A 26,741-nucleotide genomic window follows, 5' to 3' on the forward strand; every position below is an offset into this window, starting at 1 on the left:
GCGTCAACGTAACTGCACGCGTTGTATTATGGGAATAATGCAACCGGGCATAACCACGCGTTGCATAACGGGAAAATTTCCCCGCTAAATTTATCAGGAGAATTTCCTCGCTAAATTTAGTGGGAAACTTTTCCACTAAATTTAGCGGTGAAAAGTGACTGCTAAATTTAGCGGGGAAATTTGTCCACTAAATGGGGGGGGAGCGGGAGACCAGGAAAGGAGGGAGAGAAGGGGCATACCTTCCCCTCTTCCTCCTTAAGAGCTGCACTCTCATTTGGCATTAGATAAAATTGTAAGTCTTTTTTTTTTTCGTTTCCAGTTTCCACGGTGTGAACGCAAGAAGTGGCCAGCACAAAGCGCTGACCCATAAACTTGTTGACAAGATTCCTGTCATCAAGTGGCTGAGCCGACTCGGTGGAAAAAAGTTGACTGAACTTGAGTTTAAAATGCATGCTGGCGCAGCACTTGCATTGCGTTCTACCAACGTCCCGAATGTACAGATCTCACATCCTCTGCTTGGGAGCATCTCCAGCTTTTCCCTTCATCAGCCATCCCAGAAGGCCACTTTAGTATGGTACAGACGCGTCGGACGGTAATCAGAATGACCAGACTGAATTTCGGAAAGGGTCTATTGTTTCTAGTTTCAGGGCAGGCCCTCCTGCTCTTTTGTGCCCGCGTATTCCTCTCGGTTCAGCGACACTCTTGCGCCCTGCACCGCAGGTGTCGGCAGAACGGAAACGAACAAGACACGACAGCGGGGAAAGCCTTGTGCTGTGGGGGGCATGTGGGGAGGGGGGAGGGCCAAAGAGGGCTTGGATAGAAGATACCCACGTGATAGAGTCCTGCTCCTGAACCAGGAGGGTGCGATGCGGGGTGGTAACCCTCGGGGTACCGTGGGACAGACTGTGTGCAGCGGCGGCCACAAACAAGAACAGACACGACGGGAGTGAGGCAGAGAGCGACTGGCAAAACTAAAAAACAAGGAGCACACGTGAGAGAGAGAGTCAGAGAGCATGCAGAGTGGAACTGAAGAAGAGAATCCAGAGAACCTAGCCGACCGTTAGAGAACCCAAAAAAGTGTGCGGCTACATCATGTCCAGCTGTGCAAAGCCATTGCAATACCGTCTATCTAGCCTTACCCCCAGCACGCCATGCCTTCCATTTAGTCGGTGCATCTCAATCGCTGCTGGAGAACGCTAGCTGAAGAAATCTCTTTGCTAAGTAACCCCACCTCCAAGTACTCCTGGTAATTTTCATCAACACTCATAACAGCTGGAGATCATCTTGCAAAAAGCTGATTTTTTTTAGACAAACGTATTGGCAAGGATATTGGTAATGCCACTAACGAAACAAAACCACTAGAAGCTAAGGCTAACCCTGTAAACCCATCAGCTGCTCTACTAGCAGTCCCAGTGCTTGTTTCAGAGCAATGCAATATTGCAGGCACCCAACAAGCAGCCATCAAAGACAGTAGTAGCATGCATAGCCACAACCACATTGATGGTACAGAGTATTAGTACCGCAACCACATTGGGACAGAAATAACAGGATGAATGCACTTCTCAAATATCAAAAACTTTGCATGTTCACACTCCAGAAGCCATAGGCGGCAATCAATCAAAACATTTGAGACGTCCGATAATGCATTTGAAGGTAGTTAGAGGGGGAGTCCCATAGAATCACATGTATCTAGGACCCTTCAAGATCTGGAACTCTCAAACTGTCACTAACTGCTGCCTACGTCACAAGCTACCAGGATGCTTCCAAAAACACCAGAAGTTCACATTCCTGGTATTCCTGTAGGCAGCACTAGAGTTGTTATTTCAAGAGATGCACTTAATAACTGCCCCAATTATGTCCACAAGAACAGAACCACAACGGCATGCACCTAGATGACAAAAAATATTGGTATTAGTGTTTTGTCGGACATACAACGTGACACTCAATTTTACAGCTGGCATTCCAGGAATATGTCACTTGATAACCCCCTCGAATGCAAACAGACGAGAGAGGGGATAGGAAGCAGCTGTGGCATAGAGTTAAAACAATAATCTAGAGGAAAAGGTCAAACGCACTCCGGTTGCTTCGGAAAGGCATAGACAAATCGATCAATGGTCCCGTGGGTGGTTTCAATGGGCTCATTTTGCTGGCGAAGCCTAAATGTACACAAGGAAGCAGCAAAACATCACCTGTAAGGTCTCTACCTAGTTCTTTACTAGCTTAATTTGCAGGGAAACACCAGAGCCACGCATTGTATAAAAATAAATAAAGCTGACAAGCACTCGAACAACTTGCACTCGTGGTGTATTGGGGACCCACCTGCCCGGAAGTGGACGAGGGTCCGTCGGGCACAGGCCTGTGCTGGGCGTGCGCTGCGGCCGTCACCAGCGGAGGCTTGGCTGCCCAGGGAGGGTTGCCGACAATGGGCTGCTGGTCCACGAGGATGCAGCCCATGTCCCCAATGTAGCTAGTCAGGAAGTCTGCCTCATACAGGAACTTGATGTCCACCACATGCTGCGGGTTGGGGATCTCGCAGCGGGTCTTGAGCACCGTCCGCATCTGTTGCCCCAGGGACACGATCTGGTCGAGCGTTAGCCAGCTCTCACCTCTGCCCTCGGGGTTAGAGCTCACGCACTGCACGAGCCTGAGCACTTGGGAAATCCCGCCGACACGGCCACACTCTATGGCCGGAAGGCTTAGTGAAAATTCTGTCCGTTCCACTATCTAACGGCAGTTGTAAGAGGACCCAGGAAAGAAGGACCTCGTGTTCAGGAAAAAAATAAATGTGCCGAAACAAGAAATACTCCCAAGTAACAGGCTTCGGAGGCAGTCCAAAGAGCGATGAATGGCTGTCATTCTGCCTACCTGGTTGCAGATGGTCCTTTTGCTGAACACGAGGGCAACGTCGCTGCCACGGTTGATGGCTGCCTCGGCAAACTTGTGACACTGGGCTAGCTTGAGGGAGAGAGCCATCAATTCTTCATTCTTCGAAGAAAGCTGCATCTTCTTCTTATTGCAGATGTCGTTTAGCTCTTGCAGAAGTAACTTTCCCCTCTTGTTGATCTCAGTGATGAACCTGCACAGGTCACCCAAAGAAAGGTAACTCAGTAGGGATACCTGTTGGCCAAGGTCACAAGCACTAAAGGTCAGTTGACAAAGCAAGAGCCTCACCTTACTGCAAACATCTTGATGTCGCTTGTCACCTTCTGCTCCTGCTGCGTAATCTCGTGGTGGCGCTTGCTGACAAGGTTGCGGGCACCCTCTATGTAGGACTGCTTTTCCCTAATTTTGGCAAGGAGTCCATTCAAACTAGTTTTTTGCTGCTCACAAGCTGAGGATATAAACTGGTACTTGTGGTCCTTGTGTTCTTGGAGCTGGCAGTCACGGCAAGTCAACTTGTCACAGGTTTCGCAGTAGAGCTTGAGTTGCTCCTGGAAGCCAGGCAAGCCTCTAGCAGTAACTCATGTGCAGTTTCCTGAGGCAAGTTCAAGCTGCCCTCGCTCATGTTATTAGTCTCTTAATCCTGTCAGCAGATCTCAGAAAAATCAACCCTTTTAGCCGGGAAGGTGGGCCTGGCTCATTTAATAATATAATATTTGTTTACCCTTCTCAGAAAGTTGTAAATTCAAGGTCCTCAAGATACTACAATTTGAGCATATATGCGGCAGTCTTAATACCAAGCTACCACCCCATGCTCTCAGGTATTGCAAATTACTGAATATAATGCATGAAATTTGAAAGTGAAAACAGAGAGTCTTAGACAGCTGGGACATCAATCAAAATCTAGCTGTTCCACCGTTAACACAAATAACATTTGTAGCTGCCATCCCCACGTGTTTTCAGCAAACTGAGTTGGCCATCTGGATCGCATCAGAAACCGGAATGATTTCACTCGGACCTATCACTTTACTTCTATTTTAGTCAACGAAACCACAAGAGAAAGCCACGCATTATGGCGTACCTGTTTGTGGTTCTCGCAGAACATGTACTTCTGGCCAAGAGTGGCTGGCTTCTCTCCCTCCAGCTCATCTTTGGTCTTGATGGTGTGGTCCTTGGTGACTCGGACCCTCTGGTGAGCGTCGATGCAAGTCTGGCACAGCCAGTCTTGGCAGTCGACACAGAACCCGGTGGCTGAGGCGCTGTCTTCACAGCTGGTGCAGGTGTAAGTCTTGGCTGTCTCGCTGCCCTTGTTTTCGCTGTTGCTAGCTAGATGCTCCATGAGGAACAGATGACTGATGACATCCTGGCCGGAGATGTCTTGCTGGCATTCTGCGCACCGAACTGCAAGAACAGAAGGAAAAGATTCTTTATGGTGTACCTCATACAACTTGAACACCCTATTACAGAAGTACAGAGTTTACTGCCTACACCACTGGGTAACACCAATCATTCAAAACTTCCTTACATGCCGTGCACGAGTACCGGACATTTCATAGAACGCCGGTTGATCCAATGCGGTTTCATCAAATCACTTGAAACCGTTTCATCAAATTTTGCTTCACCAAATTTTGGAGCATCATAGTGTTTCTTACTTGTTTTACTCTCACTTCCAAGTTGTTTGCACGCTGCTTTCGAATCACTAGAAATAGAATTGCTAACCTGGTCACGCTTTCACCAAACGTATGGTGAAATCATAAAACATAACAAACCCTAGACTTACTGTTTCACGTTAAGATAAGCGGCTGTACTAAGTTCTCCACCACATACTTTGTTCCTATTTGTTCACGCATGAAAGGTACATCCAAAAAAAAATATAACTATTTTTGCTATGCACCTTTTTTATTTTGTATTTATATATTTACTTGTGTTTTCATTCTACCCCAGGAGAATAGCTTCCATTCTAAGGATGTAGGTTCAAAAGCCGACAGGTCCAGAGTTCTGCCCCATAATGAAAAATTAACAAAAAGGGGAGACATCTTTTTTCTTTTTTTCTGTTTCACGCAACATGGAGATATGTCATTGCTTCAAGGATTACTTGGTGCTTGAAACAGAATATGCCTCTTCAAGGAGGAGGACACACTCTTGAGAGAATGTACCTTCATCACTGCATCAGATGATCACAGGTTTCATCAAATGTCAAGGCGATGTTCCCGTTTATTATTGGCCACATTAGCAGCAAAGGTCGTCAGTTACAATAAGGAAAATGGAAATGGAAGGTGTAGCAGAGGAAATAAAGTGTCTTATTAGTAGTTCCCCTCTATGCATGAAACGAAAGGTCTGCTCCTTCTGGTGTTAAAAGAAAACTATTTCCTAGGTCAAATACTTCTACTGCTCAACTATGCAGTGTTCTATAAAATGGCATTCAATGAATTAGTGTTCAAAGAAACAGCTTCGATGAAGCGGTATTCGATAAAATGTCTGGATTCAGTCGCACACCACAAATCTTGATTGCTAAAATATGTTGCTCAGAAGCAAAGGTAGGAAGCAGTTTCAGTGGTGATGCTGAAACGAACTTGGTTTTATCACGCCAAGACAACGCTGCTTGCATTATGGGGCTTTGCCAAGGAGGCCCATCCTGATGTAATAAATTTATTCATTCATTCATTTCTTGTAGATTTATGCCCCATATAATCCAACGAGACAACTGTTGTTGTTCACTGGACCCCATTTCACAGCATATTAAGAAGTGTTTGTGCGCGAGCTGCTGATACGTGCCAGCGCAACCACCACGCTAAAAAATGGACAGTGAACTTCACACAAGCTCAGCAAGATGTATATAAAAAAATTAAGATACAAGACCTATTTTATGAGCAGCACAGCCCCTTATGCTATAAAAATTGCATATATAAAATATATTTTATGAGCAGCATAGCCCGTTAGGCCTAACCGAGTTAGGCTTAAGAAGCGGTACACGTAACAAAAGCATCTTCACGTGCAATATGTGTGCACGATGTTCTTAACTCCGATACAGAAATGCCTATATCTTATTGTCGTCGATTACACAAGACAGATTTCTCCTTTCGGACCGCGTTGTAAGAACGAAGCACTTTTGGCCCACTAAAAAAGACCCTCCCCAGAAAATCTTTAACGTGCGACGAGCTTCCAAGACCAAGCCCGAAAAGGCAAGCTCAAAAAATGACGCACACGCCACAAGATGGCGACACCACTACTGCGCACTCGGGATAACCAGGAAAATGGTTAAAGTATTCATACTCAGAACAACTTGGGTGTTCACGTATTGAACATCAAAAGCAAACAACGCAAGACAACCAAACGAAAAAAACAAAGAACGCGCGACCTTTAGCCACCAGCCCAGGCCCCGATGCAGCTGGCTCATAATGGCGGCGACGCCAGCAGGTTTTGGGAGGAGACAAGGACACCCGTTTCCTCCAGCTAATCTCCGAGACCCATACAAAGTCCAAAGCGAGGCCCAAGCCGCTTTTGTTCAAGAAGGCCACCAACACTCTTTTATTCCAGACACCTGCTCGAAACACACAAACAGAAGAAAAGTGGATCGAGGCTAAAGTGCGGAGAGTGAGGAAGACTACAAGGGCCGTAATCCAAAGGCCACGCTCTTATTTTCTCTTTTCCCTTCCCAAGGCTCTCCAACAAGCACCGCGCCATATAAAAAGAAAAAAAAAAAAGGACACCCAAAGAGGCGGAGGGAAGCCATCGCACTTCCCAAACACCCCAACGAACTGACGAGGCCTGCAGCAGGAGAAGCCCGCAAAGAAAGCACCCCCGCTGGCAGCAGAGTGCTCGAACAAAGTAGAAAGTCCGCCAGCAGGAACTTGATAAACAGAACCGCGCAGAACAGCGCTACAAAAGAAAAGAAAAATCCCCGACGCAAAGGGCTCGCCACGAAAGGAACAAAATAAAAGAAAACATAGCAACGATGAGGACAGCCTAGGAACCGGTTTTGCTGGCGAACAGCCAGGGCAAGCCAGGTCGGCTTGGCGAAGCGGGACAGAAAAATAAAGCAGGCAGACAGGCGCCCTCGCTCAGAAGCGAAAGGGGGCGAATCCGGTCGCCTAGCAACCGAGCTGATGAGCCCACCGAACTCGAGGGGGCCCCCTGCCAGCGCCGGCTGAGCTGGGCGGCCGGCTTTCCATCGATGGTTGCCCAGCAACGGGCATACCATCGCCCCCCTTCCGAGCCAGTTTCTGTCTCTTTGTTTGCTATCTGTCACAACTCGCTGTATTCCTGCTTCCGCCGGTTCCCCCCTCCCTCCCAGCCGGGATCGAAAGCGATCCCTCTCCAACGGCTGCTTCAACAGCGCCCGCCGCAGTTGGCACTATGCGATTGCTCCTCCGTTTCCGCCGCCCTAAGCTGAGATTTGGGCGGGAGCTACGTGCCCGTTGGACCGACCCGACTCTCGTATGGGCGTTATCACGTGCCGAAAGAGACGCGGGACTGCTCCGAGTGGGACCTAGCTTCAACCGCAGCTTTTGGGTGAACGGAGCAGACGGCGCCGGCAGCCATCTTGAATTCTTAAGCGGCTGCTGCTCCGGCAAGCAGAACGTCCGCCTAGAGCCCTAGACGTTTGCACACCGACCGGCCCAGGAAACCTCGGAACGGCCGAGGCTTGCAACACGAAACCGCGTTACTCAGAACTGGACGAGAGGAAGGGAAACGTAACCCAACCCGCCACGCTGGCGACTGGAAAGCCCCACCAAAATGGCGCCTGTGCCCTCGCGGGAATGGAGGAGGGGAGGAAGCCGAGAAGACGTCCGGCGCCAACGTGGCGGCTGAGGGCAAGGGAAGCTAGACAAGATGGCGCCTCGTCGCCTCTCCTCCGCTGCGCTCATTACATTTTTAAAGGCAGTTGCCATGGCGACCGGGAAAAGGTCGACGTAGAGGACGAGGGGAACACTTGCGCAGGGCGCAGCACATGCTTTATTTACGAGGCTGTTGGGAAATCCAAACTGGAGAGAGGAAGGAAGCGAAGTACAGCTACGGAGGCTCCGACAACCTCACGAGCCAGTTTTTCATGGCGGATTGATTGTAAATCTGGGCACTTGCCCCTTTAGACGAACAAAAAAATAAACGTAAAAGCCTTTTTCAAGGACAGAAGCTAGGACCTAACAATGCTCGCGTTTTATCTGATCAGATAACCCTTATCAGATCACCTTGCTACCCAGATAACGTTTTCCTAACAAGCACTGACCAGAACAATTACTTCAGTTACCGCGTCGTTAGCAATACAGATACGTCCGAGAGATAAGATAAGGCCGAGAGGGTCGATATGGCGCCAAAACAAGCTCGATGGAAATATCAATTATGCGAGGAGATCCCGAGTAGAGAGACGGCGATCGAAACCGACGCAAGGCGAAAGATAAGGCGGGCCGACAATCCCCCTCTTTCGCCGTCCCATTAAATTTCCCCAGCACAAAGTGCGAAGAGAGAATAAAAGAGCGGCCCGCCAGTCAGACAAACGCTCCCCAATAAGATTACGCAAAAGGGCCATTAAAGATCCCTCGCCAAAGCGACACGTCGTCGCGGCGCCCAACAGCCGAGAGAGAGAGAGAGAGCACCAAGGTACCCGGTTGCCTAGCGACGCGCGCGAGGAGAAGGAAAAAGAAAAAGAGATAAAGGCCGCCGCTCCGCAAATACCGAGCGACGCACGAACGAGCTCATTTACGTCGGAGCGAAACGCGGTCCCTTTCCTCAAAACGCTCCAACTGCCTCAGCGAAACCAACGGGAGAGAGAGCGCGAGCAGTAATCGCACGTGAGGGGCACACTCATAATCGCATGACTAACCGCCGCCGGCGGTCTCCGCGCTTAGCCTCCCTTGCCCACCCTCCCCCGCTCTTTTTTTTATTTTCGTATTTATAAAAGATTACGTTCAACTATTATTCTTTATGACTGGCTTTCATGCATCACGCGAAACCCTCCCCGAGTGACATCGTCGCGAAAGTCTCGACAGCCGGTTTCGAATTCGAACCATCATGCGGGACACACAGCTGCTTCATCGATTGCCGCGCTGGCCCCCGTTCCACAGAGCCGAGCCAAAGCTACGGGCTGCCAGCTGCAATGCGGAGTCAGACGCGAGCCACGTGGTACCTAATTGCCTATCAGCGCGGGGCACTACTCATGCCTGACCTCTAACGGGCTCCTGATTGGAGCTGGCGGCCCGCGGCTTTAGCACGTTGTAGGGGAAGGTGAAACATACCTGTGATACGCATTCCGTAGTCAGATCGCGGCCTCAACTTCGAAGTGAGCCATATCAATTCATGAATTATCTGGTTCAGTCAATATAAGCTCTTTTTTTTTTATCTTCATTGGAGAAGGTGTAGAGCGCGTATGTTCACAAACGATCTCACCAGCGGAAGAGCAGTCCACACTCGAAATGTGAACTGTTGAGGTAGCTACTTTGATAGTATGCATCTTAATTATATATATATATATATATAAACCTCCTAAAATTGGTGAAACGAAGATAAAAAAAAAAAAAGGACGTGTACCGTCACAGCTTTGGTGAAGTTTATGCGGAAACTACCCTTCCTCGTAAAAAAAGAAAAAAGAAATCGCCGGTGGTATATATACATATACTGGAGTGTGATTTCGAAGCAAAGCGAAAAACACACTCGAGACTAAACAAGAGGCGAGTGCTTGAGAACAGTAGATAAAAATTGGAGAGCCCTTTCCCTCACCCAGCACGCTACGGTTAGGGGGGATGGCACAATACGGACGAACAAAAGCAGCGCGATACACTACGAACAAATGTTGTTCTCCCCGTATTTATTTTTCTTCTTTCGGGGTGACTACGGATGGCGGCTCTCTCGTACCCACAGCTGCGCGGGTGATTAATGGCTGCGGGTATCCTAGGCATACCCTGCCGCTCTTGTTTCAACCGCAGCTAAAAATTACTACGCGAGCAGACTGCACGATGGTCCTTGACGCGGCGTCTGCTGCCACCGCTGATAAGGACACGCGTGGACTGCCAACATCACGACGTGGCGGAGCCAGACTCCACTCACAGTACGTGTGCGTCAGCGTTAAAGGAAAAAAAAAAAAAAAAAAAAAGTGAAACATGAGCACAGGTTGCCTGCCCTAAAGTTCCTCGATAAGAGGTTTGTGCTTCTTACAAGTGACGTCACTCTTTGAAGTGCCGACTGCGCGACGTGCAGGGGAAGCGAATGGCGGCGCACAACAGCAGAACGAGTCCATAGACTCCATTTTGTTTCAGCAGAATGAGCTTCGTCATGCGTTTTAATTGTCCTTACAACATTGGAAGAAAATATGCGCAGGGCCTAGGGGGTTGCGAGTCATTCCTCCCACCCGGACCTTGCACTCGACTTATGCAAAGTACCCTAGGTAGCCAACACGCATGACGAAGCATATTTTGCGGGAAGAATATGGAGTCCTTAGGTTCATTTTGCTGCCTCGGGCAAAAAAAAAAAAATATAGGTGCTTGGAAGCACAAAGTGCGCCTTTTATCTGGAAATTTAGCCTTACCCGATCAGCTTGCTGCCTAACAGGGTGCGCACCATAACCGCTATCTTTGTAGTAAATACCCCCCCCCCCCCCAACAAAAGAAAAGAAAAAGTGCAAGAATAATTTAAGAATCCACGGTCGAAAAAAAAAAAAAACACTAAGCCATGCTCTAGGGTACATCATTTCATGTGTACTGAGACTATGTTCGTAGCAAGGTGATTAAAACATAGCTGATAGTAACATCTGTCATAGCAGCCACTACCGGGACTCATTTTTATGTATTTGTTTTACAAAGACAGGACATGTAATCAGAGTACAGTTACTTGGTTTGATAGCTCTTCGAGGGGTTGTGCCAGAAAAAAACTTTAAGGGGACGACAAGGCCATCCCGATCCCCCTCCGCCAATGGGAACAGTCGTTCATTAGGCTTAGCCGCGGTGGCCTCAGAGCGGCGTCGACGGAGCGCGGCGCAAGCAAGAGCGCAAAAGAGGGAAAGGGGGCGCAGCTGCTGCTCAGCGGGGCGGGTGATCGGCAGACGGGGATCCCCAAGTGACAGCAGGGCCTCCCGGGTGGAACCGGCGCAGCGTGGTTCGACGACCCCGGCCGCCGTCGGCCGCCTCTCGAGAAGCCCTTCAAACAGGTTCCGCTGTGCAGAGCGCGACGCGTGCCGCTGAACAAGGACCGAAAGGTCGCGCGCTCCATCTTCACCGGGCATGTCTGGGTGGAGGAGCTAGTACGTGGACAACCGGACCCATTGAAGCCCTAATCCCGCCATGTCAGTCAATCCCACTCAGTCCGGCCTATTGGGCGCAACCTTACAGAAAACGAAACCAAACAAAAAAGTTCCCTCGAATTAAAAAAAAAAAAAGACGTTTGTTTATCTTCGTTTCGAGGAGCAGCTGCAGAATCTGGCATTGCGTCGGCTAGCCGTCCGGTCGTAGATTCAAAGCCGCGAAAGGTTTGTCTGGCGCCCACTGGGCTCGAAGAAAATGTCCGCCATCGACTTCGTTAAGCCTCGCGAGGCCTAACGGGAACGAAAAGAAGGGGAACATTGGCCGTGTCAGCAAGCGGCAGTCTCGCAACGATCGTGATGTGCAACCGACGCGTATCCAAGGCCGCGCGTCTAGCACGGCACAACAAAGGGAGGTGATCAATCGAGCACGACGTGTTGCAACCGGAGGCGAAGCCCAACAATGGGGAAGATTCAGCACCGGTAGCACATGTCTCGCTCGCACGACGCCTGCGAGCCACTGAAAAAGCCACGAACAATGTTGTCCACAGCACGGTTCAGGCGCTCGTTCAACCACAAATAAACAAGAGAGCCCAAGCTAGACGACGGCGATTCGGTGTATCGCGTCCTGGCCATTAGGAAGGAGCTCTTTCCCAGGGGGCGCTGCTTCCAGCCCGTGTTCTTACGTGGGACACGAACGCGAGAAACGCCAAGAACGCTGTGCCCTCATAAACACGTGCGCCCGCCTTTCAACGTACGCGCGCTTTCTGGCCATTAAAACAATAATATTTATTTCGCTTTTTCTCGGTTTTACAAAGCAAACGAGGACACCAGAACTAAAACTGCTACTGCAGCTTGACGAGGTTTGCGATTGACCGGAAAAGGCTGAACGACGTCACTTCCTTTTAAGAAAAACGCGTGAACGCGGAACAGCGAAGACACCCTGTTTTGTGAAGGGGTGTCCGAACAGAATACTTGAGAACGCGTGACACTCCTCCCAGTAAACCGGCAGATAAAAAGGAATCGGATCTGGCAGATGCGGAGGGGCTGCGGATCTCCATTTTTGCCGAGTCGGACCGCACAGTGAAGAGAGAGTTCGATGGAACCGTTTTTGCACATCCGATACAAAAGAGCGAGTCTTCTGCGGTGACGCATGCGCAGTTTGTACCGGAGGGCCTATCGCACCGTATCGGATTCGCAAAAACGGTTCTCTCAAACATAAGCGAGTGATACTAGGAAGTACATCATCGAATGCATTACGGGGGCAAACTACTCTCCTAGATAAAAGCTGCCGGGAGAAAATTGTTCTTTACGTCAAGAAAGATTTGATTCTCACCAAAAATCGCTTTAGAAAAAAATGCTGTCCAGAAAAAGTAAAGAACTGTCAGTCGTCCCGGGGAAGCCTGCTTGGCAGGAAAAGAGCAGAAAACGCTCCTTGGGCAAAGAAAACTCCAAACCACAGGAAAGTAGAAGCCTCCACGTTGCTCGTTCGCCTACAAGTATAGATCGAAGAGACTGAATCCGATCCTCTGGAGTGGTGGAACTTGAGCTAGCGGGAGTTTCCGCGCGCCATTTTTGTAGCGCACTTCGTGCATGCACCCTGCAGCATCAAGTGCACCAACGGGAGAGACTTCTCATTTGCGGGTATTCATTAAAAAAAAACGAACAATCCGCCCATGTTGACGATATTCCTTTTCTTTTACGCAGCAACCCCGACGAGTGAAACGTTGCGTGTGTGCGCGTTTCCTTTTGCTCGACAGTTGGCACCGAGTTTTTTTTTTTAAGTATATGATTTCGAACGTGCAGTTCAGGGTTAGTGTTTCAAACTGAAACCGATAGGAGGTGATGTAAATAGAGTTAATTTAAAGGTGCAGGCGAGCTGGACAAAATGAGCGATAATAATTCACGGAGAAGGGGAACAAGGAGTACGAAGAAAAAACAGAAATGTCCAAACATAGCCAGGTGACTGGTGCGCGCTGAAAAAATCCGCCTGGTCCTGGTACCGATATTTTCGGCGCGCAACAGCCACCGATACTCTGTTTCACCTTGTGATGTACCGCAGAAAAGGCTGCAAGCGCCAGCTCCTGGCTCTAGGACACATCAAGGCGGCACAAGCTCGCGTGCAATAAGGACAGCTGCCAAAGCTATGAGCTCGCGTTTCTAGCCTTCGCTGCGGTACAACATAAGGTGATTTTGAAGAATTTTTTTTTTTTTTTGCCCCCTTTGAATCCTTTTCTCCATGGATTATTATCGTCGATCAGTGTTGTCAATATGGAATATTGTGATATTTTCCCAATGGATGTACTCGTGCCTTACCGAGTACTTTACCGCGGTGACTGTTCGCCTTTCCTCTCCCACTTTTTTTATTGTTTGGCCTAAATAAATTAACATTATGTTATTAGTATGTCATTTGTGAATTTTCATGTTTAGAAAATAGATGTCTGCTCGAAGTAGGTTTTACAAAGGAAAAAGGAAAACAAATATTCAAATTTTCTTCCTTGTGAGCGAAGACGATCTGATAACTGCCATCAACTTTCCAGCGATGCGAAGTGTATCTGGAAGGATGATAGCTTATTTTATAAATACGATAAAACAGGATACGGTTAAACGACTTTCATCGTATTCTGACACGAAGAGTCCTTTGTACAAAGGTATGCAGACGGATCATAAAATACCATCCAAATGTATTTTTTTAATAATGTTTGATTTTATGATGTAAAATGAATCCGCGGCTGAAGATTATGTTGATAATACAATTCGTGCCAAGGTGCAAGCGAGCTGGACAAGAATGACGAAAATTATCCCCGGAGAAGGGGAACAAGTGGCACGAAGGACAAACACAAATCTCCAAACACAACAAGGTGACTGCATAATGCGCGACCAAAAAAATCCGCATGGTCCGGGTGTCGAACCAGGGACCTCTCGTTGGTAGAGCACTCCACTGGTAACGGAGAGCAATAATGTGCTTAGATGGACCAGTTGGTACATTGCAAAGGGTAGAAAAAGCGCCGAAAAAACATGGACCGAGACCCGAAGAAAACGACGACACAGGACGCTGTCGTGGCCTGCGTCGTTGTTTTCTTCCTGTCTCAATCTGTTTTTTTTTTTTTTTTTTTTTTTTTTTGAAATGGAGAGGTCCCGGGTTCGATACCCAGACCAGGCGGATTTTTTCGGTCGCGCACCCGTCACCTAGCTGTGATTGGAGTTTTGTGTTTGCCCTTTGTCCCCCTTGTTCCCCTTCTCCAGGGAATATTTTCGTCATTCGCGGATGGAGGGTCGGATGCGGTTCCCAATTCCGCGGATGAGGTTCAGATGCGGATACGATTATTTAAGAACATTGCGGAGGCGGTTCGGATACAATTATTTACGAATATTGCGGATGCGGTTCGGACGGGGGTACAAAGTGTGCGGATGCGGATGATCAAAGTGTTTTCCGCGCAGGGCTCTAGCCACATGAAGTGCGAGTTGACATCCGCTGGGACATCCGCCAGGCAAGACATCTCGCCTCCTCCGCTCTTCCGTGAAGTCGGTGCTCGTCGGACTTGACGTCCCACGTGACCTGGCAATGCGCAAGCATCTGTTCTGCGGTGCCCTCGTACCCTTCCCGTTTTCGGGACTCGCACAGCAGCGGAGGTCTTGCGTGACCGACAGCCAACAGAGCGTGGCTGTCCGGACCCAGATGATGGGCATGCCTTAGGCCAGGGGTCTTTTTGGCTAAGGCGCCGGATTGGGCGTCGGTGCCAATCTCGATGGCCGAAAAATAAATAAAAAAATAGTGATCGTATTTTCCGCTGTTTTCGTGCGCGCGTCGCGGCGCCATCTTTATCCACACGCGTTTCTTTCTGTGCCGGCGGCAGCAGCGGGCCTGCTGGAAGCGAGGTCCCTCGAAAGGCCGCTGGACTGCCACACGCCATTGGGGAAAGTTGTGAGGCCCCTTCACGTGTTCTTGAAGACTCCTGCTTGGACAGCCCTCGAGGAAAGGGCTCCAAGGGCTGTCCTCGCAGGACCTGCCGCCAACCGCTTCTTACAGTGAGCCTCGAAACACGTGGTCCCCGTAGGGGCGCATACAAACACGTCTTTTGAGGGAGATCAAAGGGGTCATGGAACTATTTTTCTACTTTCGCTAAATACTACTTAAAATTACTCCCTCATGTTAATAACTGAATAAACTTGCCTCGGTTTTCCTTTCTAGGCAATGGTAGTCACCGAAAGAATTCGAGAAATACGAGCATCGTTCATCCTCTCAACTCGGAGCCAGAACGAGCGGCCACGTGGCCTGGTGCCTATCCTGTGCCGCCAATGTTAATCCTAGTCGCGCGCTGGGGTCGGAAAAGTAGAAAACGCGTGCTGAGCTTCAGGCATTGCTAGAGTTCGTCTCTTCTCATTACCGCAGTGCTTGGACACGAGCCACTACCCGAGTGTCTGCCGAGGCATTGATTGTTAGGAGCCGAAGTCGAGTGCTCAGTCAGTTCTCGTGTCCAATTCATGAGCCGCGCTCGATAGTCGTCAGGCGGATGGTTTCGGTCCCACAACTACGTCATCGAACTTTGCGAAGGCAAGACTGAAAGAAAGAGTCCCCTTTCATCCTCGCAATTTCACCGCGACAAAAAAGCTTCCGAATCAGTGGCGGTCTGTGCGAGCTTACTTGGGCCAGACTAGGACCAGTACGCCCCTGCGAAGTCATGAACATTCCCTACCGTTTCATAAAAACTTCCGGACTTTCTTTTTATGTCCTTTTTTTAAATTGTGATGACATCCGTAATAAGGTGGTGAACTGGGCCAGCTGGTTGACGTTATACGTGATGGGGAAAACAGCTAAAAAAAAGACGCGGACTACACAGAACAACGCAAATGCTCGCGATGCTACCAGATCTTTCCAACAAAGAACTCGTGGCCGCAGCCACTTTCAGCGTTCGTGCGTATGAAGGACAGTCCAAAGAGGACACTGCAGATGGCGCGTTTTCTAGTTCACGGCATATGCTGCACTCCGACCCAGGGTCCCTCCGTCATGTCCATGGACAGAGAGCGTGCTCATCAGGCAGATCCTTGCTATCGGTCCCCAGTTTCCCGAAAACAAGGAAGAGGAAGAGAGCCGTTTGCGTGGATAATGTCCAAACTGAACACGGGCGCAGCAACTTCCACTGCAGTACCGCGGCATGCGAACTGCAGTGTCCCGTTTGGACCAACGCGCTGCAACAAGCACAACGGGTCTGGGTACTGCGCCGGAACCGGTGTTGCGGGACGCGCACTGACGTCAGCAGCGCCCGCGACAAACGCGTCGGTCGAGCGCTGCCATTTCTGTCAATTTTCTGAGCATGCGCAGTGGCTCTCCTCCGCCAAATATCAGACGCCACGTCCACAGGCGCCTGGCTGGCAAGCGCTGGAAAGCTGCTTCACTCGCAGCAGAGGTGCGAGATTGCGCAATGCCGGAATCCTTGCGTGGGCCTCGGTAAAAGCTTCTTCTAGGTGCCTACGCTCTTTGAACTGCCGACCGAGGGGCGGTACGGGACTCGAGTCACAAACGCACGAGCGACAAGAACCGTCGTCGCGTGCCCCGACATTGGCAGAGGGCCACGCCACAGCGCGTTTGCTCACGTCTCCAGCCACCTGCTAAACATAACCGGTATGGGCGACAAAAAAAAAAATATTAAGACATTCCAACTCGCAAATAATAAACAAATAAAAGGGAGGCAAAACGAGAATGGGCGACGGTTACGCTTATATCCTAAATGTATTCTATTGGCGTGGCGACGGCAAAACAATGTTTTCGCCCATACTGGAACTGACGACATTTAAGATGGCGGCGCCCTCGTGGAAAAGGTGTACAGTTAACGTCGGGCCTCAGGAAGCTGCGCACAGTGACGGAACGAACACAGAGACGCCATTTTCTTCCCGCTAAATGAGCTTCGTCACGCGTGTTGGTGGTTGTCGTTCCTCGCAGAATAAAGGGGGACGCCCTGCGATGTCCGGCGGCATGGCAGGCCCGACACCGTGGGCGTTATCCAACTTCTCGGGCCTCCGGTCGCACCACGGGTCGATCGCGCCAGGACAGCCTCCCCTCCTCCGGTGCACTCGTCGGGCCTGGACAGAGTATCGTCCGTAGGATTCTTTCTGGATTTCCCGAGTCTTGATCACGGCCACTAACAACTGGAAGTCGTTTCTTGCTTTGCCTTCTTCCTGTTGTTGGCCTTGACAGATACGCCGCCCACATTTCTTTTTCACGTCACGTGAGCTTCCGTCAGCGCCGGCTTTCTCCACATTGGCGCCCAAAAGTACATTCAGCATTGTTCCTTTGTTTTTTAAAGCGCAGCTCTTTGGCGCTCGTTCCCGCGTTTCGCGGCGTCAGCGTAACCGCGCACGTTGCATTGTGGGACGCCACGGACCTACCTTTACACAAATTCAGTTCCCCGCTCAATTTAGCGAAGAACTGAACTGGTGTGTAGGTCTGTCACGTCCCATAATGCAACACTGCGCAATCAGTTTTTCCTCGCTAAATTTAGCGGTAAAACTGACGTCACATGACCTCAACACCAATTCAGTTTGCCCGCTAAATTTAGCGGGGAATTCAATTCGTGTTGAGGTCACGTGACGTCAATTTTCCCGCTAAATCTAGCGGAGAAAGTGAATTCGGTCATAGGTGACGTGACACGCAGTCATGTGACGTCATTTTCCCCGCTAAATTGAGCGGGGAAACTGAATTGGTGCTGAGGTCAAGTGGCGTCTATTTTCCAGCTAAACTTAGCGAGGAAACTACGGGAGGAGGAGGAGGGTCATCCGTGCCCTCCCCTCCTTCTCCATACCGTCCTCCCCTCCTCCTCTGTACCCTCCCCCTCCCCCTCCTCCTCCTCCTTCACACCTTCCCGTATATCGCAAAATCAAAATACCTCAAGAGCTGCGCTCTAATTTCGCAATACAGAAAATTGTAAACTTCTTTCAATTTTTCTTAAACTAATACAACATGCGGTTCAGTTCATGTTTGAAGGGGGCCAATTCACCAAAAATGTCTAAATTTGGTGAATCGGTCGTAACCTTAGTTGTAAAATACTATAATTTACCGAAATTTCCAGACTAATGTCGAAAAACAAAAATACGATACAAAGGCCCCGACACCGAAGTCATTGCAAACTCCGAGTTCGCGTGGGCTAAAAAAGAAAATCGTGCTCGTTGAAATTTCGTCATGCTATTCCTACCACTACGTACAAAAATTATGTTCGAGGTCTTCGAACCAAAGCCGACGGAAGCACGAAAAGAAAGCGAAATTCCGTTCAATTCTTCCTGGTTATAGCAAAAGTTCAACGAATTTCCGGGCAAACACACGCTTCCGCTCATGCTATAAGCTCCAAGGCACGCTTCAGACGGGGCAGCAACACGGGCCGCCCGCGTTCACACGCAGCAACCGAATTGCTACGACTTGCCATCATCCCCACCAAATTTTATTTTAAAGCGACAGCTTTAAGCAGGGTATGCAACCGAACCCGAACCGTGAACCGAAAACCGGAAAAAAACATGTTATTCTCACTCGAATCGGAGTTGAACCAGAACGGAATAATTTTTTCGCCCCGGAGCGGAACCGATATGTTTTTCATGCGGTTTTCGATTCATACGCCAATCAAGTCGCGTGAAAAGTGCGTGGCGAAAAACACAGTAACCTAAAAAAAAAATATGTAAAAAAAAACAACTCATTTTCGTGCAAACCGGAGAAAGCCTTGCGCTTGTTAGGAGACTACGTGTCCAATGTGTTATGTGCCTGATCAGGAAGCTAGGATTGAAGAAACCTATGGTGGACTGCCCAAGCCGGCGGATGTCCACGCTGCGTATACCAGGCTACTTGAACTAAGAGGCTTTGCTGGAGGATTCCTCTCGAAAGAAGAAAGCTCCAGGTCGACTGAAGATGCATGGCCGAAAGTCGAAACGCTCGCAGTATTGCTTCGCCCGGCAGAAGTGGCGACGAAGCCATTGCAGAAGGAACAACTCACTGTATGAGATTTCTACGGCGCATGGCTGAGGTACTCCATGCACACTTCCAAGATATCGTCGCCATTAGCAAAAGCCGTGGTCCAGTCAATGAAAAAAAGGGAGCGACAACTTCTTGACACGGATGTCTTCTGTGCAGCAGTGTACATGGATCCCCGCTACCGCCTTCTCATCCCTGAGCAAAAGTACCGGGCCACGTTGCATTTGACGAAGACTTGGAGGCGGATCGCAGCTCTGCAATGCGAGCAAGATTCTACACCTTGTCTTCTGAAACTGCGGCGGCTCCAGAAGGTCCGGAAGACGCCCTGGAAGCGCTCCCCAGGGAAAAATAGGTTGAGGCTGGCGTGCACGTTCGAGGTACCAGTAGCTCCCTTTATATATCATGCCTCCTGGAAATGCTAGACAAGGAGCCGTGGCTTGCAAGGGACGCTAACGTGTTGCAGTTTTGGGAAGAGAGACGGGATCGGCCATTCAGAACTCTGCGCATTAGCGCAGGTAGCCCTGGGAGTGCCTGCGACCCAGGTCAGCGTGGAGCGAGCCTTTTCTGCACTCAAGTTCATTTGATCGTCTCAGAGGTGCCGTCTTTCCCCGGATATGCTTGAGGACGACCTGCTTCTTCGGTCAGCTGCCTGAGGTTGAACCGCGCTTTCACCCACGTCCCGAGGTGCTTTTCTTGGCAATGCAGTGTGGAAGGTACGTCCCGCGTCCCCTCTCCCATTCTGAGTGTGCGCAGGCTCCCCTCCTCTCCCCAGAAATGGGGGAGGAGGAGAGCCTGCGTACACTCAAAATGGGAGAGGGGACGCGGGCCTCTACCTCCCACTGCATTGCCAAGAAAAGTTGTCGCCGAGTATAGCTCGTTCGTTCCACCCAGTAATGCGAGACTTCGCTTTTTATATGCAACATTTTTATAAAATATGCATAGTTTATCTTTTGCGGTCGTCAATTTGTTTGTAGCATGTGAGCGCGAACCGGTTCGAACCAGGTTGAACCTTTATTTTTTCACTCCGGAGTTGAACCGGAGTTTAACCGTTTTCCCTGAACCGGAAGGAAAACCGGAAGGAAAACCATTTCGGTTCGACAGCCAGGCTTTAAGGAGCTTGTGTAGCAGAAAAACCGGCGACGGTGGGACGGGAAATTCCTGATTGGTCGATAGGGTCATGACGTCACAGCCACATGAACTCACGCGGGATTTTCAAACAACCTACAACGGTCACGTAAAACGTGACGTCGGGCCTGGAATGACAGTGATTGAAACACGACATGTAACGCGAATTAAAGGATGTCTCCAATGATCACACTTTATAAAGTAATTCGTTTGCCTTAATGGAAACATTCAAAGAATTTCAGGCGGAGGCGAGACAAAACACGCCACCGACTAGGCCACGCAGACACGCTCCCACGGCTTGGGAACGCGCGGGAATTGATATGTTCAGCTATCCCGTTCCACTCTTAACGGCGAAGATTCAGCGTCCTCCTCTATTTCTTGCACTATTTAGACGCACAGTTACGCGCTATCAGCGTGTTTCTATATCTTTGAATGGCGTTGAGAACACCAAGTCATCCTTCCGAAACGGTTTATTCCCAAAAACAATCTATTCCAAACCAAAACCAATTGTCATCATCACCATTACGGAAGGTGTCACGTGAAAGTATCGCGTCCCTGATTGGCTGCTGCCTTTTTCGAACGTCTCCGAGTTGTCCGAGTTGCTCGTCCCTTGCGAGCCAGACGCGATCTCAGCAATTCGTGTCAATCTAGGGAAGGCTAGGGAACAACCCGTTGCGAGTTTTACGGGGACAGGCGCTGACGGTACAACACGCGTCCGGTCAGTTCCCGTGTCCAGCTCATTTCAGTTCAGCTGATCTTTTTAAGCACCGGGGAAATATAGGGCAAACGTCAGCCAGTAATCCGCATTAATGATTTAGGGAAACAAGTGCCCTCGGACCTCTCAGCAGGCGAATGATCCTTCAGTATCCGGCAAAACGTTTAGTTGGGCTAATCGGTGCATGACTGGACAGAAGTGCCGAAGGACAGAAGCAACGTGAAGAAGGTAACGACAACACGGAGCGCTGCGTTTTATCTTCTTCGCATTGTCCCTGTACTTCGGCGCTTCTATCCCTTCAGTGTCCAGGTGTTTTTGTTGCTTTCCTTGCCTCTTTTTTTCTGCGTGCAAGTGAAAGTGCGGACTTAGCAACAACAGAAATCACGTCATGTAAAAAAAATGCTATTCTAGTTTTTTTGTTTTTTTTTCGTAACACGTCTGTGTTGTTTACACGTGTGCCTTCTCGCACAGGTGAATACAATAGCATCACAATACGACTCTCATGTCAAAGAATGCTAGAAAGTTGGGTGGAGAAACCAAGAGCGCCTGTACTCGTGTCTCGGAATTATTTTGTGAGCCTCTATGTGCGGCCCGGAGGGCAAGACTCCTTGAACATCTGCGCGTGGGCGGCCGCACACGTTTGCACACTCCTGAACGTCACGGCACATGCGATGCCTCCCCCGCAAAGAGGCCCTTAAAGGGACACTGACACAATATCTGTGCTCACCAAGGTTTAACTTCAACATGGCATAGGAGAGTCTAGCTACCCGCAACACAATTCGCGCAAATTGCTGGCCGAGAGCTCGCCGGTTTGAGCCGCGCTCACTCTCTTCTCCGCGGTCACGTGCCGTTCAGACAAAACCACCAAATATAATCAAAGTCGTGGTTCATCGAAGGCACACACTCAATATTAAAAATAGCTACAGTTGGGAAACAAGTCGCCCGTTGAGGCAGAAAAGGTTCTAGGCTGTATAAACATACACACAACCTTTTTTTTTTTTTTTCTTTAATATGAAACTTATTTTTTGTCTTTTCTAAAAAAATGCAAATACGTTGTCTGAAAAAAAAAAAAAAAAAAAAATGTCGCCCGGAGGACCGGAAGCATCCTGCACATTCTCGGGGTATTTCTCAACATGGCGTTGAATCGCTGGAGTCGCAGGCTGGACGGCTGGACGAAGTGGGCTCAACGATGGCAGCAGACGACGGCCGTGGGGTACCTGTACTTGTGAACTGTCGTTCGCGGTACCGGCGAATCTGTCTAGCTTCAAAGGTTAAGTTTTTTTAAACAATTAGGATTTAATCCGTACGACACACCCGACCACCAAGCTGGTACCCACGAAGACGTCGCCGAGTCGTTGCCCTTTCTCCTTGCAGAAGACATGGAGCTCGTCTTACGAGCACCAATGGGTTGGTAAGAGCCTGAAAAACGCGCAAACGTCAAGCACGAATTGCTTGACGTTTGCACGTGTGTCGTCTGGCACAGTGATTCGTCGCCCCCCCCCCCCCCCCCCCAAACCAAAAAAAAAACAAAAAAAAAACGCGGTCTGGTGTAGTTGCGTGATTTCCGGCAACTCTCTCCTCCTCTACATTTCTGCATCCTCCCAAACCACATGTCGCGGTCATTAACTCTGTGCTCATGTTTCGCCCTCAAAAAGATGTTTTTTTTTTCTTTTTTTATTGAAAATATGCGTGACTCTGTAGCAAAATATTGATTGGCCAGAAGGAAGAGAGAGAGGGTACTAGAACCATTTACTCTCGAACCGATGTTTCTACAAACGGTCCGCTGTGGGAGTTGTTCCCTGACATGTCTGGATTAAAGAACTGAAAACCAATGAAAAAAACAGTGAGTGCGCAGGCGAGCTGGTGGATGTTGATCATGATGTAGAAAACGCAGTAGCTGAGTTTGAGACGTTCTTTTCCCCCGTCTTTCTTCGTCAACCAAGTTTCCCTGCTTTTAGCACAGTCTCGGGTTTTCTACACCATGATGAAAACCAATGTTGCTTTCGCGCGTTAGTTCCTTAAAAAAAAATATTACTTGTCAAACAATGGACCTTTTGCACAAATATCGGTTCGAGAGTAAATGTATTGAGAGATTTGATACTCTCTCCCTCTTCCTTAAAGGCCGACCTACAAAATCATTTTCCGCGGGAGAAGAGGTTTCCTCCTTGCCACCCAGAAAGGAGGAAACCCCTTCTCCTTTCCACAGAGGCTAGCTTCCGGACCCGCCCTTTTCAGGGGAGGAGGAGGAAGGAGTGCGAGAGGGCAGGAGAGAAGGTCGTTGGGGAGCACTTTCCTACCCTGCGGAAAATGGTTTCGTAAGTCGGCCTTTAAGGCCGAGCAGAGAGGGAAGATGGTTTCTTCGTACCAAACTCGGGGCAGAGGATAACCCACGATGGGGACAAAGGCGAAGTTTGGGGGAGCCGAATCTAGGTCACAGCGGCTCAATGGGCGAACAGCTGACGGTGTCGAACGGCCTCGAACCCAGTCGCCGGTCGAGGTGGCCGCACATATTTGGAGAAAAGATGGACTGACGTCGGCTCCCAAACCACTTCCTCCCCCGACCACTCTTACACCGTCTTCCCAGTCACGCGCGCAGTAACGTGTTCCCGGGTGTACTTGGGGACAGAGTCTGGTTAGCTTCCCTTTCAGAGCCTACATGGCGTGCGTGGGACGAACCTTGAAGGTTCGTCTGAACGATGTGGAAGGGGGAAGGGAGGGGGGAGGGCGAAAAGCGCTTGCCTTGCCGTGCGGAAGTTGGGCTGACGTAGTAGCAACAAGGTAAAACTCAAGATTTTTTTTTTTTTTTATTTCGGGCAGATGGCGTTATCAAAAGTGAATATAGCATAAATTTGTCGATGATATGAGGTTTTCGACGCGTTTACTCGTGCAGAACTGACAATATTTACAGAATATAGCTTTCGATTGAGCACATAGTGGCACATCTTGCCACCTTATTAGAGTGCGCGCAGGTGTGCGTCACGCCGTAGTTCCCACCGCCGCCACCCCGTGGGTGCAAGTCGCGAAATATTCCCGTTCTCTGCTTCGCTATTACGCAACGGAATGGCAATAACTTAAAAGAAGGAGGCGAATTAAAAACAACAAATCCTTTCGAACTTACGATGGTTGCATCGCCCCTTAAGTTTTGCAGGAATTCCAGCTGCGTTGAGGGGTCCTTCGAAAAGGACTCGGGGGACGCCGACCCCAGTCGACGTCCTTCGCAGAAAAGCGGCCGTGCAACCTCAAGGCGCTGCGAAGAACGCCGGCGGGTTGTCGCCCAGCGAGGCGGCCGTTATCAACGGAACGCTTCCCGAGCCAAAAGGAGCAATCGATGCGCGTTTCCTCCGCTGCTCCACAACAGATAGGAGAGGCCGAATGAACGGGCATGTCGCCCCGGAACGCAATTAAACGCCCGATAATATGCCTCGCCAAGAACCACCGCCGCGCCGTCGCGGGCGAGCGCGTTGCTAGGCAACCCAAAACTGCGCCATAAAGCGGGCAACAAACTGGCCGAAATCCGAGCGACCTGCGCCGGCGAAAAATGCTGAGTCACTGAGCTGCTGACGCATGCGCAGCGTCTGATATAGTAGATCAATAGCGCATGCTCAGAAGGCGTTCCACAGCCCAGCAGAAAAGGCGATTTTTGCGAAGGTCTACAGACCAATAATCGTCTTCTGGGCGCTGCCATCACTGTCAACAGCCCACTGACTCAGCAATTTTTGCCTGGGTGAGTTGGTCTCAACTTGGCAAACAGCCAGCGGCCCCTTCGAGCCAATCGGAGCGATGGAGGCGGGTCACGTGACAGCCCTTGCCAAAGGTACAGGGGTCCTTGCCCCCCCCCCCCCCCCCCCCTTTTTTTGTGTGTGCCACAGACGTCAGAATAATGGTTCGAATCGAACAGCGCAGCGTCATCCCCAGCTTCTGCACCGCTGAAAGAATCGGCAGTCTTGGATTTCCCTCGCATTGTCGAGGTTAGGAATGACGCAGCGGTATTGGATCCGAACCACTATTTGCGCAACCCTCAGTTTTGTCCCAGCGCGCAACTAGCGGGACAGAGTACAGTCAGGTGTCTCCCTCCGACGAGCTCACTGGGACCACCTTCGCCGGGTTACGGGGAGTATAATGGATGGATATAGGGAGGCTCTAGTGAGGGTGGGCGCAACTCAAAACCTGGAGAGCGTTTGCAATTTAATGGCCGCGCCAGAGGGAGAGGATTCGAGAAAGGATATGCGCCAGTGTTGCCTGCACGAGAGCAGGCGCCCGCTCTGTTGCAACTCTGTTGCTCCATGCGCCTTTCCTCCTCTCGCCTCCCATTGCAAGCAACGAGCGCCTTGGCGCAGCCTCTCTCGCTTCCTTCTCAGCAGGGTTGCCAGACAAGCAGCAACGTCCAAGATGGCGGAATTTACCATTTTTCGCGATAAAAAATACTTAGCCTATCGCAAAAAACTGGCGGCTATAAAAAAGTAATCATTTATGCCTTGTGTAAATTATTCAAGCACCTTAATGGGCTCTTATTGACCTGAGTTAGGAAAGAAAACGACCCTTTGCCCCATAGACTCCCAGCAAAATTTAGCAATTAAATGGCGTCCATGTCCCGTGATCGCCGATCTAGCAGTTGCATCCACCCTCACTTGAGCCTCCCTAGATGGATATCGCGGGCACGCAACTACCATGTCGTTCACTAGAAAGTGTGCCGAGTCACGCGAGAAACGCCCGCACCCATCGCAGAGGCTGTTTCTCGCCCGGCGTTCCGTTCGAATATCGGCGGAAGGCGCACCAGAAACCCGCATTAGCAACCGCGATGGCCTTATCATTAAACTCCCGGATGGCATAAACTCAGCGTCGTCAAAACACATTAGGCGCCGCAGTTGCGACAGAGCCGAGCGAATTGCGTGCGTCCCGTATCAGAGCCGAGTCCTCGCCCATTACTCAGGTGCGTTGCCAGGCAACCAACTCGACGAGGGAGAGAGAGAAACCACCAGTGCGCCTCCTGGCGGATCGATACGCAAGCTGACACCGCGGATTTAAAAATGACACACGAGCGCGCCATAATCATATACGAGGTACCGCCTGCTGCACTTCTTCCCCTCGCCGTGGTCCAGGGAAACCGAGGGGTCAGCAGAACAGGCTGAAAATCGATCCGTTGCCATGGCGACACTGAAAAGCAGGGCCTCTCCCCTCCTGTCATTTATCCGCTCTCCCCGACCGTATATATATACCATCATTTCTTTTGGGTCTATCTTTACGTCGTCCTGTAGAGGCGCGGCTGCAGAGGGACCTTAGGATATGAGGATGCGATATGTTGCCCCTTCCTTCCTATCGCTGGAATTGATCCAATCCTCTTTTCCGATACAGCGAGAGAGAGAAAAAGCAAGCGGCAGAGAAACTTCTCAAGTCATTAGAGGAAGTGCCTTTCCGTCCCTCCTCCATCGACATTCCTGGCACCCCCCTTCTCTCGGCGTGCCCAATCCCCCTTTCGGTGAGGCATCCAGCGCTGCCGCCGGCACGTCAGGCCCAATCTATATTCAGCCGAAGCCGCCTCCCTTCCGTGGTGCGTTCGTCCGACGCGTCAGGGGAAAAGGGAGCGACCGGGAAATGACGTAGAGTCCGCGGCGTCCTCCAAAGAACGGCGTCACAGTCGGCAAGTACCTCGGGCAAAACTCGGCAAACTGACTCGCAAACTCCGGACGACAGACAGTCGAGTGAAGAACATATGATTCTGTCCTGGTTGGAAGTCAACGCACTAGCCTCGAGAGGCGCGAGCGAAATTTCCCATTCTACTCGAAGGGGGACATGATGGAATTAGCTGGATCCTGGTGGTCCAAGAGGCTATTTACTTTAGG

The 26,741-nt window shown here is 50.1% G+C and overlaps 1 protein-coding gene across 19 annotated transcripts in view; it reads right to left on the reverse strand.

The window, feature by feature from the left end:
- LOC8052029 (E3 ubiquitin-protein ligase TRIM33) overlaps positions 1-26,741 on the reverse strand; it is a 123,532-nt gene that overhangs the window by 24,679 nt on the left and 72,112 nt on the right. For 7 of the 19 annotated variants that reach the window (XM_040504673.2, XM_040504671.2, XM_040504670.2 and 4 more), the window contains exons 2-6: positions 3,962-4,281; positions 3,172-3,431; positions 2,866-3,076; positions 2,320-2,580; positions 832-903 (exon numbers count right to left, since the gene is read on the reverse strand). In XM_040504673.2, coding sequence (XP_040360607.1) covers positions 832-903; positions 2,320-2,580; positions 2,866-3,076; positions 3,172-3,431; positions 3,962-4,281 — 1,124 coding nt within the window. The remainder of the gene's footprint in view (positions 1-831; positions 904-2,319; positions 2,581-2,865; positions 3,077-3,171; positions 3,432-3,961; positions 4,282-26,741) is intronic. The other 12 variants (XM_040504675.2, XM_040504684.2, XM_040504683.2 and 9 more) reach the window with 3 other exon arrangements.

The sequence above is a fragment of the Ixodes scapularis genome, unplaced genomic scaffold (assembly GCF_016920785.2).
Source record: "Ixodes scapularis isolate PalLabHiFi unplaced genomic scaffold, ASM1692078v2 PGA_scaffold7__128_contigs__length_106722199, whole genome shotgun sequence".
Lineage (NCBI taxonomy): Eukaryota > Metazoa > Arthropoda > Arachnida > Ixodida > Ixodidae > Ixodes > Ixodes scapularis.